Here is a 19,020-nt window from a genome sequence, read left to right as displayed (position 1 = left end):
TTCAGGGCACTGTCAGTCGGCCACAAAGGTGACCATGGTCAGGATCCGCTCCTTGCACGGGGTGACGGGCCAAATGTCGGACACCACTTCACCACCTGGCCCTGGTTTGATACAAAAGGAAGGATTGAGTGAGATGAAAGTAGCTGGCACAGTTGTTAGTTCAGGTGTATGTGGGGTGAAGGTGGTGACGTGTCCTGAATGAGCGAGTAGGAGGTGCAGAGACGATCCAGGTTTCATTGTGTGTGGGGGTTTGGGGTGAGTGACAGCACGTGAGGGTAAATATTGCATGCAGAGTCAGAGTGGTAAACAATAAATTAGGTAGAACTGTCAAATGATATTTTGTCGAAAGAGTCAGTCGAGTTGGGATCCAAATTAAAATGCAGAACCACAAAGCTCTATAACAACTCTGGAAATGTCTGTGAAATAAAATCAACAATCATCCGTTCAAATTCTACTTCTAAATATTGCTCCTCTTAGGAGTTTACAAAATCATCAGTCAAAGCCAGTGAAATTCCGATGAAATATATGGCTCCATTTCGGCTGGTCAATTCAGTGGTCACTTGCCTTTAAAGGACGTGGAGTTATATGATCAATCATAACATCTAATTAATCACAGTTAACCTACCCGAAAGCATCTAATTTTGACAGTTAAAGTTGGCAAGATCTTTTAATTCCTGACTCCACAACCCCAAGGTCACAGACTGACCGACCTGATGTGTTTTACTTAGGCTTCTGAGTTACAAATCCACACTGCCTCCCTATCCCAACATTGTCACTAAAGATCTCAACTCCTAAGAAATATAAAATTCAGAAAGGCACTAAAAGGCTAAAATGAAAGCTACTTTTTAAAAAATTCCCTTCTGATGTTCTATAGATGTCCACTGAAACTCACTTTCACAGCCACATCTCCTGACTCAGTGGTTATCTCCAGTTCTGACTTATTACACGTGGGTTCCAAGTGCAGTTCCATCTTGAATATTTCATATCCACCCAAGATTATTGGTATCACTCTCTCTGGGATTGTTGTTCTTAGTATAGTCTAAGATTCACATTGAATGCCATGCAACCATACATGTGCACTTTCCACCTCTATCTCCAGAACCAGTAGGCCCTTTCACAGGCCTCCAATGTTCTTTCTCCATCTGGACCTGTCCCTCTGGCCTCTTGCCCATGCTTGATCTTTTCATTGAGAACTGGTTGTGTGAACTTGACTGTCTTAATCTTGCTGCGCGCCCCCCCCCCCCCCCAACTCACTAACTCTAAGCCATCGCTGACTGAACTTTCTGCAACCTATTCCCTTTGGTCTCGTCCAGACCTTGTTATCAAACCAGCTGGCAGGGCTGTGCCCATTGTTGGCTGTTGTACTGACCTCTCAAACCCAGGGACACGCTGACATTTCATCCTCCCTCCTCTTGGACCATGACCCCACCAGTGAACATAAATGCTTTGTTTCAAGGATTGTCATTGACCTCATCTCCTCTGGAGATCTTCCGTCCCCAGCTTTCCACCTCAGTCCTCCAATTCTAACTTCTTCCCAAAATCCAGTATCCGGACAATCCTGGTAGAACCATCTTTCCAGTGAGTTGTGTGGGTAGTGGGCATGTGAGTTGTGAGTGCTGGTTAAAACCCTTGGACTAAATAAAAAGGGGCCTGTTTCAACTCAGCAAATTCAAATTGTTGTGGGGATTGGTGTACGTACATACAGATCCAAAACACATCCTTCATTTTAAAAGGCCTCCAGAGTTGGCATGACTCCAGGCAAACCCAGTTCAATGCCTTGATAGTAAGGTGTGAGCCTTCTATTGCCTAAGCTGTAGTATTGATTGCAGTGCCCTGTTGCCCCTCTAGTTTTGACATCATGCTTACCATCCTTAAAAGCGTAACAAGCCTGCATTTTGCTCAAGAATTGGCCACTTCTGGAATACTTTGCTCAGTTCTTGTTGTCCTATTAAAGGAAGGATATTATTAAGCTGGAGAGGGTTCATAAAAGGAGGTCACTGGTAATGGAGGGTTTGAGTTGTAAGGAGAGGCTGGATAGTCTGGAATTTAGTCACTGGAGTGTCAGAGATTGAGGGGTGACCTTATGGACGTTCATAAAATCATGAGGCATATAGATAAGGTCAACGGCAGGTATCTTTTCCTTAGGGTGGGGGGCATATTTTAAGTTGAGAGGAGAAAGATTTTAAATAGACATAAAGGGCAACCTTTATACGCGGAGAGTGGTTTGCTCGTGTAATGAACTGCCAGAGAAAGTGGTGAATGAGTATACAGTTACAAGGTTTAAAAGACATTTGGATAAGTTCACGAATAAGAAATGTTTGGAAGGATATGGGCCAATCATAAGCAGGTGGGACTGGTTTAATTTGGAATGATGGTATCACAGACTAATTTGTCTGAAGGGTCTGTTTCCATGCTGTATGACTCTGAGTTAAGGGAAAATCATCATTGTGCATGCAATGCCCATTTTAATCCCAACATAGAACAAAACCTACCCTAATTATCAAAATGAAATTGGTAAACATTTGAAGGGTAAACATTGCAGGGCAACAAAGCAAGAATGGGAAGTTAGTCAAAAGACCTGACCCCGGCTTGGTTGGCCAAATAGCAGCTTTCTGTGCTGTAAAAGCCTATGATCTTTCTAAATTGATAAAGAAAAGGTGATTTCCTGTTGTAGCAGCAAAGAGAGGCTGTTTGTTAAGAGGCAAGTGCAGTTTGTTGGAAAGAAGTGAGAAGGAGAGCTCACCTTTGGACTGTCAGACTGAAAGAGTGGCACGGTAGCTCAGAGGTTAGCACTAAAGCTTCACAGTACCAGGGACCTGGGTTTGATCCCAACTTCGGGCAACTGTGTGGAGTTTGCATGTTCTCCCCGTGTCTGTGTGGGTTTCCGCTGGGTGCTCTGGTTTCCCCGCACAGTCCAAAAAATGCATAAATTAGGTGGATTGTCCATGCTAAATTGCCCATAGTGTTCAGGGATGTGAAGGCTAGATGTATGAACCACAGGAAATGCAAGTTTACAGGGACAGGGTAGAGGAATGGATCTGGGTATGATGCTGTTCGGAGGGTCAGTGTGGAATTTTTGAGTTAAAAAAGGCCTGTTTCCATGGGAATTCTATGATGAACCATTCAGCAAAACCTGGCTCTCTTGCTGACTTGAGTTCACAATTATGGGTTTTAAGTGAAGTTTGGTTTCAACTGCCTCTGATTAAATTGCTTTACACTCTGTTCACAGGCATGGAAAGTCACGGAGAAGCTGAAATTCGGATCCATATCAACTGTAGCCATTGTGAGTCAGACAACTGTGTACGGGACCAAGAGGCCAAGAAGATCGTGTGTCTGTGCCTGGGTGGGAAAGTTTTAGCCAAAGATAATGTTACCTGTACAGGTAAGAAATAAATTTCAAGAAATTAGTGAGGTGTTGGTATAATTGATGTTTATCTGTATGTTATCGGAATGATTTTGCATTGTCAGTGAAGTGACATTTGGCTTTCTGTTGTTTGTACAAAGGATGATTTTCTGTGTATTCTTTGTGGAATAGAGGTTTATGTCTGTGTTGTCTGTGAAATGGATGTTTATGAACCATGTGTAATGGAGGTTGTCTCTACACTCTGTAAAGTATGTTTGTCTCTAATGTCTGTGTAAAGAATGCCTGGCTCTGAACAGATTGCGTATTGATTGCTTGTCTATGTATTAGTGATTATCTCGGTACTGTCTGTGTAATGAATGCCCATCCCTGTACAGTATGTATTGAAAGCTTGTTTCTGAACAATCTGCATGATAGAGGTTTGTCCCTGTGCTCTCCAGTGATTGCTGGCCTCTGTAATGTAAATGTGATCATGTTTGACTCTGTATTGTTCAATTCTATAATGTAGGTATAATGACAGGAGTTTTCACCTTGTTTTTAATGAATTTAACTAATTAAAATGAATGAGGGCCTATTATTTACAAGCAACTCCTTCTCTGTATTAGTGATAATGATGAAGGGTCTAGGCCCGAAACGTCAGCTTTTGTGCTCCTGAGATGCTGCTTGGCCTGCTGTGTTCATCCAGCTCCACACTTTGTATTCTCCTTCTCTGTATTGCCTGATCATTTATTTTCTTCTATTGGAATGGATTTTTAAAAAATCAGTTAATAGCCAGATTACTGAATGTAGGTGCAATCTAGTTGCAATTGATATATGGATATATTATCAGCAATTGGTGGGAATACAGTGTGTTTCGAAGAGTGCTGATGGAAATCGGCCTACTGTACTTGGCCATTGTCCTTGTGGTCTATAATATCTGCCACTTATTACATTGAAAATGAGCCACCATGGCTTTCAAAACAATTGTTTTTTTTCAGTGATCATAGTATGTTGATAATAGAAACCTACTTGCATGTGAATGAAAGGCTTAATGAGTGCTTGTTTTATCTCCCTATTTATCCACAGTTCCTGGAAGTGCCATTCAAGAAAGTCATCTTCCTTTCTCCCTCATAATTGTCGTGGTTACGTCCACCATTGTTACTGGTGTAGTTCTAACCTGTGCTGGACTTGCTCTCAGTAAGAATTTCATTAAACTTTGTACTGCACAGCTCCCTTCTCAACAAACATTTCACAAACTATGAGCTCTGGAGAATTTTACTTTTTGGTTTTAAAGTGTTGTTGATAGTTGCTTTCTCCAATAACGCCATTCTGTTCATGAATGCATCATTGAAAACATTTATTCATTTGTTTCACTTCCTCCAGTCCACCCATATCTGACACAGCTAGGGAAGAAAGTTATCAACACAAGAGATAATAATGTAAATTGGGAAACATATGGCTATATCTTTAATTCCATTAAAATTCTTTGGAGAGATGGAGTGCTTAGCTTTGTCAATTCCAATCTGTACCAGAGCTGGTCACCCAGATGTTGAAGTTGGGAAGACCTGGTGTGCATATTTCAAAGTGCATAGAATATCAACTGTTAAGATAATAGGACAACTTGCATTTATATCGCACTTTTAACAGAGTGAAATATCCCAAGGTTCTTCCCTGGAGTGTTGTCAAACAAGAACTAAGCCAAGGAAGGATATAATAAAACAGGTAGCCAAACGGTTGGACAAAGAATTGTCAGAGATAGTTGTTCTTACAGACACACTTAAAGAAAGAGAGAAATGTAGACAGGTAGACATGATTAAGGTAGGACTTCCCAAGGTTAGGTCCGAGGGATCTGAAGGAACAGCCGTTAATGGTGAAAGAATGATTATTGGTGAAGCAACTGATGGAGCACTAAGATCTGATGGAGCACTAAGATCTAAGATTTTGTAATGTTTGAAGGAAGCTAGGCAAGATCAAGGAATCTCAACAAGAAGAGGAGGAAGTTAAATGTGAGGCCAGCAAGGACAGGGTTGATGCAGAAACATGATGTGATGAAAGTTAGAATCCTGGAGCTACCTCAGGATAAGATGAAAGAAAATATGAATCAAATCTCATTCCTCCGATTCTGTCTATCACTTGTCTTATCTACCTGCATTTCAGAGGTCACAAGGATTTTGCCTATTTTACCCCATCGTTCAAATTATTCCAATTACTTAGCACTGTTTAAGCCAAACTGCCTTTCATTTTGGTTTCCAACTTGCTTTTAGTTCATATTGGCTGGTTATAATATCTTTACTTATTTTAAAATAATAATTGTTTCAGCAATGTCTTTCCATAAATGTTTTATTGTTAGGCTGTATGATACTGGACTTTGTGAGGAACGTAGGAACAGGAGTTGGCCATTCAGCCCATCTAGCCTACCCTGCCATTTAATACATTCATGGCTGATCGAACATCTCAATGCCTTTTACCCGTCCATTACCATAACCCTGTATGATATGGATTGCTTGTGTTGGACTAGGGTGGACAAAATCAGAAGTCACACAACACCAGTCTACCAGGTTTATTTGGAATGTCAAGTTTTTGGAGCGCTGCTCTTTCTTCATGCAAAGTGACTTCTAACTATAACCCTGAAAGCCATTGGTAATCAGAAATATATCAGTCTCTACTTTAAGCATAATCAAAGACTGAGCCTCTACAGCCATCTGTGCTAGAGAATTCCAAAGATTCACAACCTTCTGTATATAAAAAAAACTTTATCTCGGACCTTAGACCATATTTATAAATTGTGTCGACCGGTTCTAGTCTGCGCAACCAGTGGAAACATTTTTCCTGCACCTGCACTGTATATCCGTTTAAGTATTTTGTAAGTCATAAAATACCTGAATTTAGATCATCTTTAATCTTCTAACCCCAGAGGAAATTAAGCCTGACCTATGAAACATGCCCCCACAATTTAACCTTGTGGTTTCTGTAACTTTTGATGTATCTGTTCTGCACCCACTCCAAGGCCTGTTCCTGTGAGGTCCAGTGCTGATCTAGTCATCCAGATGTGGTCTTACCAGATCTCCAAACAGTTGTAATGTCACTTCCAACACTTCCGTGTTCCAGTTCTCTTTGACAAAGTCAAAATTCCATTAGCTTTTAAGGTTTACTTTATATAGTTGTTAAGTAGTTTTGGATGTTATTGAACTGGACCCCTAAATCTCTCTGCCTCTCCACAGTTCCTAGCCTCTTCCCTTTTATTTTTCTTGAATTCAAGTGGAAGTCCTACATTAGCCTCCATCTGCCACATTTTTGTCCACTCACTTAATCTATCAACACCACTTTGCCACATTTTTCTCCCGTCTGACATATGTACTGCACCATCTACCTTAGACTCCCATTTCTGTTCCCCAGTTGGTTGAGCAGAGATGGGAAACATCCTGACTCCCTAATTCCCAACTTTTGAAAATGCTGCCCATGCTTCCATTTTCCATCCAAGGTGGATGTGGAGCTTGAATGGGAGTTGGGTCATGCGAAGGAGGTTGCCAGTTTCCCAACGGTGGGCAAACCTGCCTCAGGGCTCCAGAAGCCAGGCCAATGAGTAAAATAATGGAGTAAAACACAATACCTTCAGTCCTTGTCCGTAAATGGTCAGCTGCCTCTATGAATGATGCAAGCATTAATCATTGTCCACCTTGCAAAAATGGGAATTGATGGGTCTCAGGACTAAGGATTTCCAATGTCTTCTGCAATTTTTTGCACTGTGGAAAGAGTCTCTGTTCTGGTGAAAATCTTGGCCTTGGCATCATCAGCAAATTCAGACCCTTCATTCAAACCATTTATAAAGCTGTAGTTTCAGTACAGATCCCTGATGGGCATCACAATTCACATTCTAACAAACTGTATGTATTAAACCATTAAACCTGCTCCGCCTGCTACTTTCTAACCAATTCTTTAACCAAGCCAGTAGGTTGCGTCTAATTTGTTACACCATTTTCACTTACACTTTCATAAATGTGCATTTAATATGTCAATACTTTTATTCCATATCAACTTGAGTTTATTTTTCTCGAATTTTACTCTGATTTTTCACTTTCAAACAAATGTTATCTCTGCTCTGCTGCCCACACTGGCTGCTCATCTAATATTCCACCAATGCTAAAAACCCATCAGTTAAATGGTCATTACTTAGGTAACAGCCTTGAAAACCTTGAATCTCAACTACCTTAACTTGTTATCCAGGCCCTCACTTTCTCAGTATGGATACCTCAGTGGTAAACAGGAGTAAGGACAGTTGCTAGTTTCATCCTCCCCAACCCAGGATGTAGCATCTGCACTACCCAAAGCCATGAGCTAGATATCAGCACAGACCAAGGATGGAGTGTGGGATTTGTCTGATCTGCACAGTTCAACAAAACTTTATATAAGCTTAATGAATTGCAAGGAAACCCTGTATTACTTAATCATAAAGCAGATGAATTACCAGTAATCTGAATTATATGCTTATTTAATTGAGTCTGAACAAATATCTGCTGGTAGATGTTTTATCTCATAACTGTGTCAATATCAGTTCAGTAGATAGTTGTGCTGTAGATTACCTGCAACCATATCCAAATTAACAAAAGCCTGATACAATTCACAGATCCTGAACTTCTGTCTTGAATTTTTAGGTGAGCAGAGGCATTTTTCTGTGCCCTGCATTAGTTTGCAAAAAAAATGTATTTACCAGGAGGTATATTTGTGTCAGGCAATAATTCTATGTAATTAGAGCTGAGCCATGGATTTTGCATTTTTCTGCTTTGGCTTCAGCAACCGTAAAGCTTAGTATTTTGTGAAGCTGCTGACCTCCTAAGGGTGCAGCCAAGCAAGTCAGCTGGTCTCTGACATTCTGTGTATGTTTTTCTGTGCTGGCTAGGCACCTACGATGGATACACAGATGCATGTAAGGGGACCTCCTTGCATCATAATGGTGGACTTTACTTCAAAAGCTTATCATTTGTAATAAAGTAGGTTAGAATATCCTGAGGCTGTATAATACACTGTGTAAAAGCAAGTCTTACTTCTTCACTGTGAGGTTACTAATTCACCAGAAGCATGAAAGCGATTGCCTTCCAAGTTACCCACTCTCTATGTGGAAGCAATGGCTTTCTGGTATTATTATTGGACTGTTTTTCCAGAGTCCCAGTTAGTGTTCTGCAGATCTAGGTTCGAATCCTGCCAAAGCAGGTGGTGGAATTTGAATCCAATACAAAAAATCTGGAATTTAGAGACTAATGATGACTATGAATCCATTGCCGATTATTGGGAAAGACCCATCTGGTTCATGCATGCCCTGAGGGAAGGATCTGCTGTCCTTACCTGGTCTGGCCTGCATATGACTCCAGACTCTCAGCAATGTGGTTGATTCTTAATTGCCCTCTGGGCAATTAGGAATGGGCAATAAATGCTGCCTAGCCAGCGATGCCCTCATCCCTATGAATGATTAAAGAAAAAAGCAGTTACGAAAGACATTCCTTCCATTTTCTGATGGTTTGAGTTATTTCGTTCCACAACCTCAGCATTTCTCCTCATCCACCACCACCATTACCCCCTCTCCACCCCTCTACCTTGCTGTTCTAGTATAAGTTCTTTTGATTGCTTACCAGCTGCTGCCAGACTTCTAAGTGACTTTTGAATCAATGTTAATGAACAGTCTATACATAATGGTAGGGCCACAGTGCCTACATGGTCTGTTCTTTACAGGCTCCAGCCTCCTAGCAGAGTACAAGCAAATAACTAATGAAGCCACAGCTGCACTTATGGGCAATGCTGTTACTAGGTAGCGTGTTGCAGCCCCCAGGTTGGAAAGGTGAGAATTGCTGCTGACTAATGGAGCTTTGCTCATCCACCTTCACTTTGGGATGAAAGTTATTACTCTGTTATTTCACAGCCCCTAAATGTCCACAATAGCAGCTGCTTTGAGTGGGAACTGTCTCTTCACTCGATTTCCCAAAATATTTACTCATTCATCATGTTACAAGCAGTAATGCTATATGGGGGAACAGCCCAGAGTGAAATTGTTACAGAGCAGTGTAAAAACAGTTTAGGTCTTGATTTGGTTCCCCCACTTTTCAGCAAAGATCATCCAGCTTTTACTGACGATTGAACATCAGCGAAAAATGTGAGCAAAGATTAAATCTCACAGAATGCCCAGATGGATCACAATGACCATTTTTACATTGGGATCAGTCTGTTACATCACAGTTCACCTCTGAGACTCATCTATGTTTCCATCAAACCCCATCTCTACCACTCTGCCCCAAGTACTCTCCCTGTTTCTAGCATTACACAAAAGCATTTTCTTAACATACCCGATAAAACATTAAAATAAAAATATTTCCCTTTAACGGAATGTATTTCCTACCCCTCCATACACAATCTGTTAGATACAGATTTCGGCACTCTCTTCTCACTCACAATTCTCCCTTATTTGGTCATAACGAATGCTGTAGGAGGGTCATGACCTAGAACTGGATTCTCAGCAGCTGAAGAAAGAAGACTCAGGTTGGTAACGGTATCCCAAAGTTCATCACACTGAAGGAACTGGAGGCCAGTGGAGCTGCTACATCAGGATGAAGAGAGGTGAGAGTTAGTCAAGAGGATACCACTTCCACTTTACTGGACACCATCTACTTTTGTCTCTTTCATGACATCTTGTGCAGGAGAGGAGATGTGACATTGAAACTGGCGAATGGTGAAGCTTCACCATTGGAGAAAAGCTGAGGAGAGTCACCATTCAACTACATTAGCAGCACCAGGACATCCAGTGGTTGTTATTCTGCATTCTCAAATTTAGGATGCAAAGAGGCTTGAGCCATTGGGAGGACTGCAGGATGTATATTTACTGCTTAAAAGACCTGCAAAAATCTGAGAAGGATCAACACTAATCTCCTCTGAGATTTCTGCTGAATGGAAAGATTTGCAGCCAGAGTTATCAAGATTGCACTTGAGGATACAACGAAACATTCTGGATGAAAATATGAGTTGAGAGAAGCTTCAACACTGACTGCAGTTGCTTCTGACAGTGTGCTTGGAACAGTAGACGGAGATGAAGATTCCCCTGGTCTCTCATAGGAAAGCAACACATCACTCTCATGCTTCAGTACAGCTGAAGAATTTTTTTGCAGTTTGCTATTCCCTGTCCCATCAGTCAGTATCATGAGGTGCACTCTGTATGTGTCATGGTGACCACCCTGTAGAGCTGAAAGCACTGGAAGCTCCATCACATCAATAGACAAGAGTAGTGTTTCTCATTCTCAGTGTTTGTCACACAAATTGGGCTCACCATTGAAGAAAGTGAAGAATTCTGCTCACTCTGATATAGAAGAGTATCAATGAGATCTTGTATCAACAACTGGAGAGTCAGGTTTCACAGGATTTTCTTCCTTAACTGATAAAACTTGTGCTGATAGTACCATGATACAGTGTGTTTCTCCTGATTAGGAACCTTTGAAGAGAGAAGAAACCAGTCCTCTTCAGTCATGACAAGAGTTGGGTCACTGAGCTGATCAAACTCTTGACACTGCTGAGGAAGTTCTTCGAAAAATGACATTCAGTTTTTTTGGCATGAAACTTCAACTGGCAAAGAAAACTGTGGTCAATTTTCACAAAATGTCATCTAATCCCCTTTAAATGAAGGCCTGTGTACCTTGAAAAGACAGAAGTAATCCCTCACAGAATGGAATGTAGACGTCATCTGGTGTGGAGGGTCTTTTACATAAAGCTGGAACATCTGGTAGCTGCTGTAGAATACCTAGTTGGACACATTCTCAACTTAACAAGGATTTGTTTTGATTCTGTTAAAAGTCAAAAGGCTTCTTTATACGTTGACCTTTGTTGGAAAGTATTGCTTCAAATTGACCTTTTACTGGAAGTTTCAATGTTGTCTTCTTCTTGGCCAATTAATGGTCACTCCTTTTTTTGGGTGAAACCCATTAATTTTTAGTCTTACATTGCAAAACTGCTGTAAATGACTAAATGTGTCACACTGAAAGCATTGAGTGCCCCTTGTTCAGCAATTTTATTTTTTGCTTTATCTTCTGGCATGACAATGCTGACATTTTTAAATGGCAGTTTCCACCCTTTCCCCAATTTTGATGGGTTTCTTATTGGCCCAGGGGGATGTCTGAGGCCTAGCCAACTGATGGGCTCAGACTGAGCTGCAACATGGCCTGAAATCACATTCAGTTTCTTGGCCTCCTAGTCTGCTGGACCACTTGCTCTAATACTAAGCCTTCTTTAGATGGTGAAAAATCAGAATATCTGTTGTCTAGGATTCCGACCACTCTTCAATCTTGACTAAGCTCATTTTCAATGTGCTGTAGTTGCATGAACTGGCCAATCTACGTATTTCATTGATAAAGGAGTTTGCTGATTCCCCTAGCTGCCGGGACCACTGGTTGACATGGGAATATTGAACAAGATTTCTCGTGGAACTAAAGTAAAAATCAAATGCTGCTAGAACTGACTGGAAATTTGTGAGGTTTTATCCATGTCTTTCGAGGTAAGGATGTTGTCAACAATGGGGCCCATTGCATGTCGAAAAGTGCTCACCTGAAGCTGTTGCTGCTTGAATCGGAAGTCTGAAGCTGTTCTTGCCTGTATAAATACATCTTCCATAACTCCTGTCTAGGTGATTATACTGGTTTTTGATGGCTTTGAAAGGGGTATGGAAGACCTAGGGACTCGCATGAACATGGCCCTCTTTGGATTATTCCTCAGTTTTGTTGTCATCAATTGAATACATTGGAGAAGCCTTGACATTTTTGCTTCATGGTTTCTCAAACTTGCCTCACGGTTGCCCAATGTTACTTCCCTGAGAAAATACCTTTTGTCTACTTTAGACTTAGTCTGCACCACCGCTGTTGTGTTCAAGAGTGGGATCTTTGAATCTTCATACAACTCAGGTCAGACTTTTAGGTTATTTTACAACAATATTGATTAAGTACTGCATGGTAAGTCTGCAGTGCAGCATACTTTATGCTGTATAGGTCTTAACCTCCTCGCACAGTACTAGCAAATATCTACTGAGATCACATTACTCACCTCAGTGGCTTATCTACATAATTATTAAATCCATTCTCCACATCGCTCTCTTGTTCCTGTGAATTTGATCTGATTTATGTTTGTCACATATACCAAGGTACAGTGAAAAGTATTGTTTTGAGTGCTATCCAGACAAATCATACCTTTATATAAGTATATCAAGGTAATAGAACAGAATGCAAAATATAGTGTTATAGCTACAGAGAAGATGCAGAGAAAGATCAACTCTAATATATGAAAAGTTCATTCATAATGTAATTCCTCTCTTCAAGAAAGGAAATAGGGAAATCCCTGGCAATTATAGACCAGTAAGTCTCACGTCTGTCGTCTGCAAGGTGTTAGAAAGGATTCTGAGGGATAGGATTTATGACCGTCTGGAAGAGCATGGCTTGATCAAATACAGTCAACACGGCTTTGTGAGGGGTAGGTCATGCCTCACAAACCTTATCGAGTTCTTTGAGGATGTGACTAGAATAGTTGATGAGGGTCGAGCTGTGGATGTGGTGTATATGGACTTCAGTAAGGCATTTGATAAGGTTCCCCATGGTAGGCTCATTCAGAAGGTCAGGAGGAATGGGATACAGGGGAACTTAGCTGCTTGGATACAGAATTGGCTGGCCAACAGAAGACAGCGAGTGGTAGTAGAAGGAAAATATTCTGCCTGGAAGTCAGTGGTGAGTGGGGTTCCACAGGGCTCTGTCCTTGGGCCTCTACTGTTTGTAATTTTTATTAATGACTTGGATGAGGGGATTGAAGGATGGGTCAGCAAATTTGCAGACGACACGAAGGTTGGAGGTGTCGTTGACAGTATAGAGGGCTGTTGTAGGCTGCAGCGGGACATTGACAGGATGCAGAGATGGGCTGAGAGGTGGCAGATGGAGTTCAACCTGGATGAATGCGAGGTGATGCATTTTGGAAGGTCGAATTTGAAAGCTGAGTACAGGATTAAGGATAGGATTCTTGGCAGTGTGGAGGAACAGAGGGATCTTGGTGTGCAGATACATAGATCCCTTAAAATGGCCACCCAAGTGGCAGGGTTGTTAAGAAAGCATATGGTGTTTTGGCTTTCATTAACAGGGGGATTGCGTTTAAGAGTCGTGAGATCTTGTTGCAGCTCTATAAAACTTTGGTTAGACCGCACTTGGAATACTGCGTCCAGTTCTGGTCGCCCTATTATAGGAAAGATGTGGATGCTTTGCAGAGGGTTCAGAGGACCAGGATGCTGCTTGGACTGGAGGGCTTATCTTATGAAGAGAGGTTGACTGAGCTTGGTCTCTTTTCATTGGAGAAAAGGAGGAGGAGAGGGGACCTAATTGAGGTATACAAGATAATGAGAGGCATAGATAGAGTTGATAGCCAGAGACTATTTCCCAGGGCAGAAATGGCTAGCACGAGGGGTCATAGTTTTAAGCTGGTTGGTGGAAAGTATAGAGGGGATGTCAGAGGCGGGTTCTTTACACAGAGAGTTGTGAGAGCATGGAATGCGTTGCCAGCAGCAGTTGTGGAAGCAAGGTCATTGGGGTCATTTAAGAGACTGCTGGACATGCATATGGTCACAGAAATTTGAGGGTGCATACATGAGGATCAATGGTCAGCACAACATAGTGGGCTGAAGGGCCTGTTCTGTGCTGTACTGTTCTATGTTCTGTGTTCTATAAGAGAGATAAAATCAGGGAAGAAGCTGTTCTTGAATCTGTTGGTACATGTTTTCAAATTTTTGTATCTTCTGCTCAATGGAAGATGGTGGAAGAAAGTATAACTGGTGTATGGTCTTTGATTATGTTGGTTGCTTTCCTGAGGCAGTGGGAAGTGTAGATAGAGATTACGTTTATCCCTTCACTATACTGAGAAAGGTTGTCAACTGTCTTCTGCTGCTCCCTCTAGGCTACTGTCTGGGTTAATTATTTTTCCTATACTCTTCAGAACCCCTGATTACGTAGGAGTAGAATGTTTCCCACTTCTTCATCCTAACACATTACTGGATGATATTTTGGTCCAGATTTACTTAAATTGCATTGTATCATTTTTGTCTATACTTTTACATTTTCAAAAATAGATCCCATATAAATTCAGAACAAATATACTTGTGTGGCCTTTGTAATATCACATACTGGTTGTTTCAGTGTGTCAGTATCTATTGTAGTTCCATTATAGGTTATAATTGGTGCATGTCAAACTGATATCCTTCATGCTTGAACAAGATAGCTGGTTTTCAAACCCTTTAGAAGTAACAATTTTGAACACAGAGAGCTGGATGGAAGCAGCTTTAAATGCATAATTTGAATATTGAGAGTCAGCACAGTATTGTCCCCAGTAAGCTACCTGAACGTAGAAGGTTGAGACCAATTTGACCTGACTAACAATTATAAACCTGATGTACTTGTTCCAGAAGATCAGGGCCAGCAATGCGTATGTGGTTCCTTCAGCGATATGACAGGTTGTATGGTAGGTTCGGTATTTGGATTGGGTGCCTGCATTATTGTAGGCAGGCTGAATTGTGCTGCAACTAAAGTCTGCCCTCTTTTCTGATGATGGCCAATTATCCCTCCTCATCAACCTTAACTTGCCTGAGGCCTTTGATGGAGTTGACCACACTATCCTGAGAAACATAGGAATTAGGAGCAGGAATAGGCACCTCCACTTTGTGTCAATTTTGGGCCCGCTCTGCCATTTAACAAAATCATGGCTGATCTTATCCTGGTCTCAATTCCACTTTACTGCCTGCTTCCCATAGCCCTTTATTCTGCTTTTCAGCAGAAACATATCTATTTCTTTCTTGAATCTATCGAGTGACTCTGCTTCCACTTCATTCTTTGGCAGTAAATTCCACAGATTCATAACCTTCTGAGAGAAATAGATTTCCCTCACTATCTGGTCGCATTTTATACCCATGCCATGTTGTTTGAGACTGTCCCACAAGGGGGAACATTTGTTCCACGTCCACCTTATCAATCCTCTTTAGCATTTTATCTGTCTCAATCAGCACCGCGCTCCCCCCCCCCCCCCCCCCCCCCCACCGCGCGCACTGCAATTCTTCTGAATTTCATCGAGTCCAAGCTCAAACCATTCAATCTCTCCTCATGTGACAGCCATATCATCCCTGGTGAACCTCCTCAGAACTGCCTCCAGTGCCACTATCTCCTTCCTTGAATATGGAGATAGAACTGGACACAGTACTCCAGATGTGATCTCACCAATGCTTTATATAACTGTAACAACACTTTTTTTAAACTTTATAATCCACCCCTTTTGCAATAAAGTCAGGATTCCATTTGCACTTATTATTTGCTGCACCTGCATTCCCATTTTCTGAGATTCATGCACAAACACTCCCAGATCTGTCTGCACTGATGCACTTTGAATCTGCTTCCCATTTCAATAAAAAATTGCCTTTTCGTTTTTCAGCCAAAATGGACAACCTCACACTCATCCATATTAAACTCTATCTGCCAGATTCTGGCCCATTCTCCTCATCTACTAATATTCATCTATAAACTCTTTATCTCGTTATTTTTATCTCCCTGCTTTCCTACTTATTTTAGTATCATCTGTGAACTTTAAGTTACACTGGAACCTCAAGTATTCACAAATGAATGATCTGCAAGCAGGAACTAAACCCCCCAACACCCCACTAGTTGCAATTTGGCAAGTGGAGAAGAGCCCATTTATCCTGATCCTCTGATTTCTATCAGTCAGCCAATCCCCTACCCAAGCCAATACTGTATCCTTAACCCCCTGGGATCTGACCTTCTGGATCAGTATTTTATGCAGCACCTTGTCAAATACTTTTTGGAAGTCTAGATATACCACTTCCACCGGATCCTCATTACCTACCTCGCTGGTTACATCCTCAAAGAACTCTAGCAATTTTGTCAAGCATGACTTGCCCTTCATGAAACTGTGCTGACACTGCTGAATTGAGCTTTGTTTTTCCAAGTGTTTAGTTATCCCCTCCTCCTTTATGATTGATTCCAGCAAATTCCCCACTACAGAGATCAAACTAACTGACCTGTATGTTCCCAACTTTTCCCTATCTCCTTTTTTGAATAAGAATGTTATATTAGCATAGTTTCAATCCATGTAGCTTTCCAGAATCCAGGAAATTTTGGAAAATCATGACTAACGTATCCACTGTCTCTACTGCCACCTACTTTAATACCCTAGGGTGCAGGCCATCAAGCCTTGTGGACTCGTATGCCTTTAATCCCAGAAGTTTACCTTCTCCAAATTCCTCTGTGGTAACTGTGGTTTTTAGGAAGAAATTATTATTTTCCACTGTGAAAACAGAGACAAAACACTGGTTTAGTGCGTCTGCCATTTCTGATTTGCCAGTGTTACCTCATCATTTTTCTCCTCTAAAGGGACAATATATTACTCTCACTATTTCTTACTTTTTGTATGCTATAGAAGTTTTTGGTATCAGTGCTGATGCTAGTATTCTTTCATAGTTCATCTTAATTCTTGATTTTGTTTTTAGTTATGCTTTGCTGACATTTAAAGTTCTCCCAATCCTCCAGAGTGCTACTAACTTTTGCAGTATTATATGCCCTAGTTTTTACCTTTAAGCTATCCTTGACTTCTTTGTTAAGCCATGGATGATTTTTCACCTTCTCACAATTCCTCCTCTTTTCTGGAATGTATAATTTAATTGAGAGATATTTAGGACCTCCCTAATCATTTGCCACTGATCTTCAACTGTCCTACCATTTAATATTTTTGCCTAGACCACTTGGGCCAACTCCTTCCTCAGGCTTTTATAATTTACCTTTGCCTAACGATAAAACTCCCATATGTGACTCTGTCTTCACTCTTTTAATCTGAATTTGAAACTCTAGCATATTGTGGTCTCTGCTTCCAAGTGGATCCTTAACCACGAGACCATTTATCAAGCCATTTTTGTGACATAATACCAAATCTAAAATAACCAGTTCTTTGGATGGCTCCATGATATATTGTTTAAGAAACAGTCCCTCATACATTCTATGAACCTTTGTTCGAGGCTACACTTTCCAAAGTAATTAATCCAATCAAATGCTTATTGAAATCGCTCATAGTTACCAAATTGCCCTTCTCACAAACCTTCATTATTTTCTGATTTATATTATGCCCTACTTTAGAAGGGGCCTGTAAATTAGTCCTACCAAGGGGTTACTTGCCTTGAATTTAATTTCCAGCCAGACTAAGTCAACATTTTGGTCCCTAGTGCTAATATAATTTCTTAATATGGCCTTGAAATTATCCTTAACGAATATAGCAATTCCATCCCTTGCTCCTTCTTGTCTGTCCAATCAGAATACTGAGGAGCCTTAGATATTTAACTTCCCAGTCCTGATTTTCCTGTAACCACATTTCAGTAATCCCCACCAGGTTGTATTCATTTGTCTCTACTTGTGCCATCAGCTGAATGCTGCGTGTATTTAGGGATAAGGTTTTCAAATAAATTCTACTGGTTTGCCTTTGTGTTTTAATATTTTCTTGTGCACCACACTTTTCTCACTCTCCATCCCTATTTATTAATCCCTGATAGCACTGAACCTCATCTCTAACATTTACTCCAACTTTCAAGTCACGTTTTGATCTTTTATGCTTCCTTCCCTCACCATGGTCGTGAGACTGGCCTTGGCTGTTTATCCTATTAACCTTTACCTTCTGCTTAATTTATGATCTGTTGTTTTGGTCCCCAACCCTCTGTTTATTAATTTCAATTCACCTGAGTTGCACTAGCAAACTTCCTCACCAGGATGCTGGTGCCCCTCCAGTTAAGATGCAACCCATCCTTTTTGGTTTACAGGTCTCGTGAAAGAGATCCCAATGATTCAAAATTCTGAAACCCTCTTTCCTGCACCGGCTTTTTAGCCAAGTGTTAAATTGTATTATCTTCCAATTCCTTGTGTAATCCCGAGATTACAACCCTGGAGGCTCCTGTTTTGCAAATTACAGCCTAGCTCCCTTAACTCCTTGCAGGACTTCGTCACTCATCCTACCTATGTCATTAGTACCTATGTATACCATGACCTGTAGCAGTTCACCCTCCCTCTTCAGTACATCCTGGCACCAGGGAGGCAACACTTTATTCTTGGAGTTTTGTTTGCAGCTGCAGAAATACCTGTCTATGCCTCTCACTGTTGAGTTTCTGACCACCACTGTTTGCCTGCATGTTGAACCATCCTTATGTACAACAGAGCCAAAATTGGTGCCATTCTTCTGACTACTGCAGTTGTCGCCTCCTGATAGGCATTCCTCACTCCATCCCGTCCTGAACAGTACCTAAAATAGTATACCTGTACAAGAGGAGCAGGGGGCACCTGCATTGACTGCCTGCCCCTTGTGACCATCACCCATCTATCTGCCTCAACTTTGGGTGTGGCCACCTTCCCTGAAACTCCTGTCTATAACCCTTTCAGCCTCCTGCATGTTTCGAACTGTGTCCACCTGCAGCTCCAGTCGACCTGAGTGATCTGTTCAGGGCTGAAGTTGTATACACTTCCTGCAAATGCAGTCATCTAGGACAGCTGACCTCTCCTGGAGTTACCATATGTTGCAGGTCGAGCACGTGATGCCTCTGACTGCCATTTTCACCTTCTAGTTACTGTTTAATTCAGAAAAGTATATAT

General features: G+C 41.3%; 1 protein-coding gene across 1 annotated transcript in view; it reads left to right on the top strand.

Moving 5' to 3' along the window:
* The window catches only part of ltk (leukocyte receptor tyrosine kinase), a 168,004-nt gene that overhangs the window by 97,803 nt on the left and 51,181 nt on the right, over positions 1–19,020 (top strand). The window contains exons 10-11 of the mRNA XM_048537569.2: positions 3,230–3,382; positions 4,427–4,537. Coding sequence (XP_048393526.1) covers positions 3,230–3,382; positions 4,427–4,537 — 264 coding nt within the window. The remainder of the gene's footprint in view (positions 1–3,229; positions 3,383–4,426; positions 4,538–19,020) is intronic.

Source organism: Stegostoma tigrinum, chromosome 10 (genome assembly GCF_030684315.1).
Source record: "Stegostoma tigrinum isolate sSteTig4 chromosome 10, sSteTig4.hap1, whole genome shotgun sequence".
Lineage (NCBI taxonomy): Eukaryota > Metazoa > Chordata > Chondrichthyes > Orectolobiformes > Stegostomatidae > Stegostoma > Stegostoma tigrinum.
Note: the sequence above shows the minus strand (reverse complement) of the source record. Positions and strands in the feature narration are given on the sequence as shown.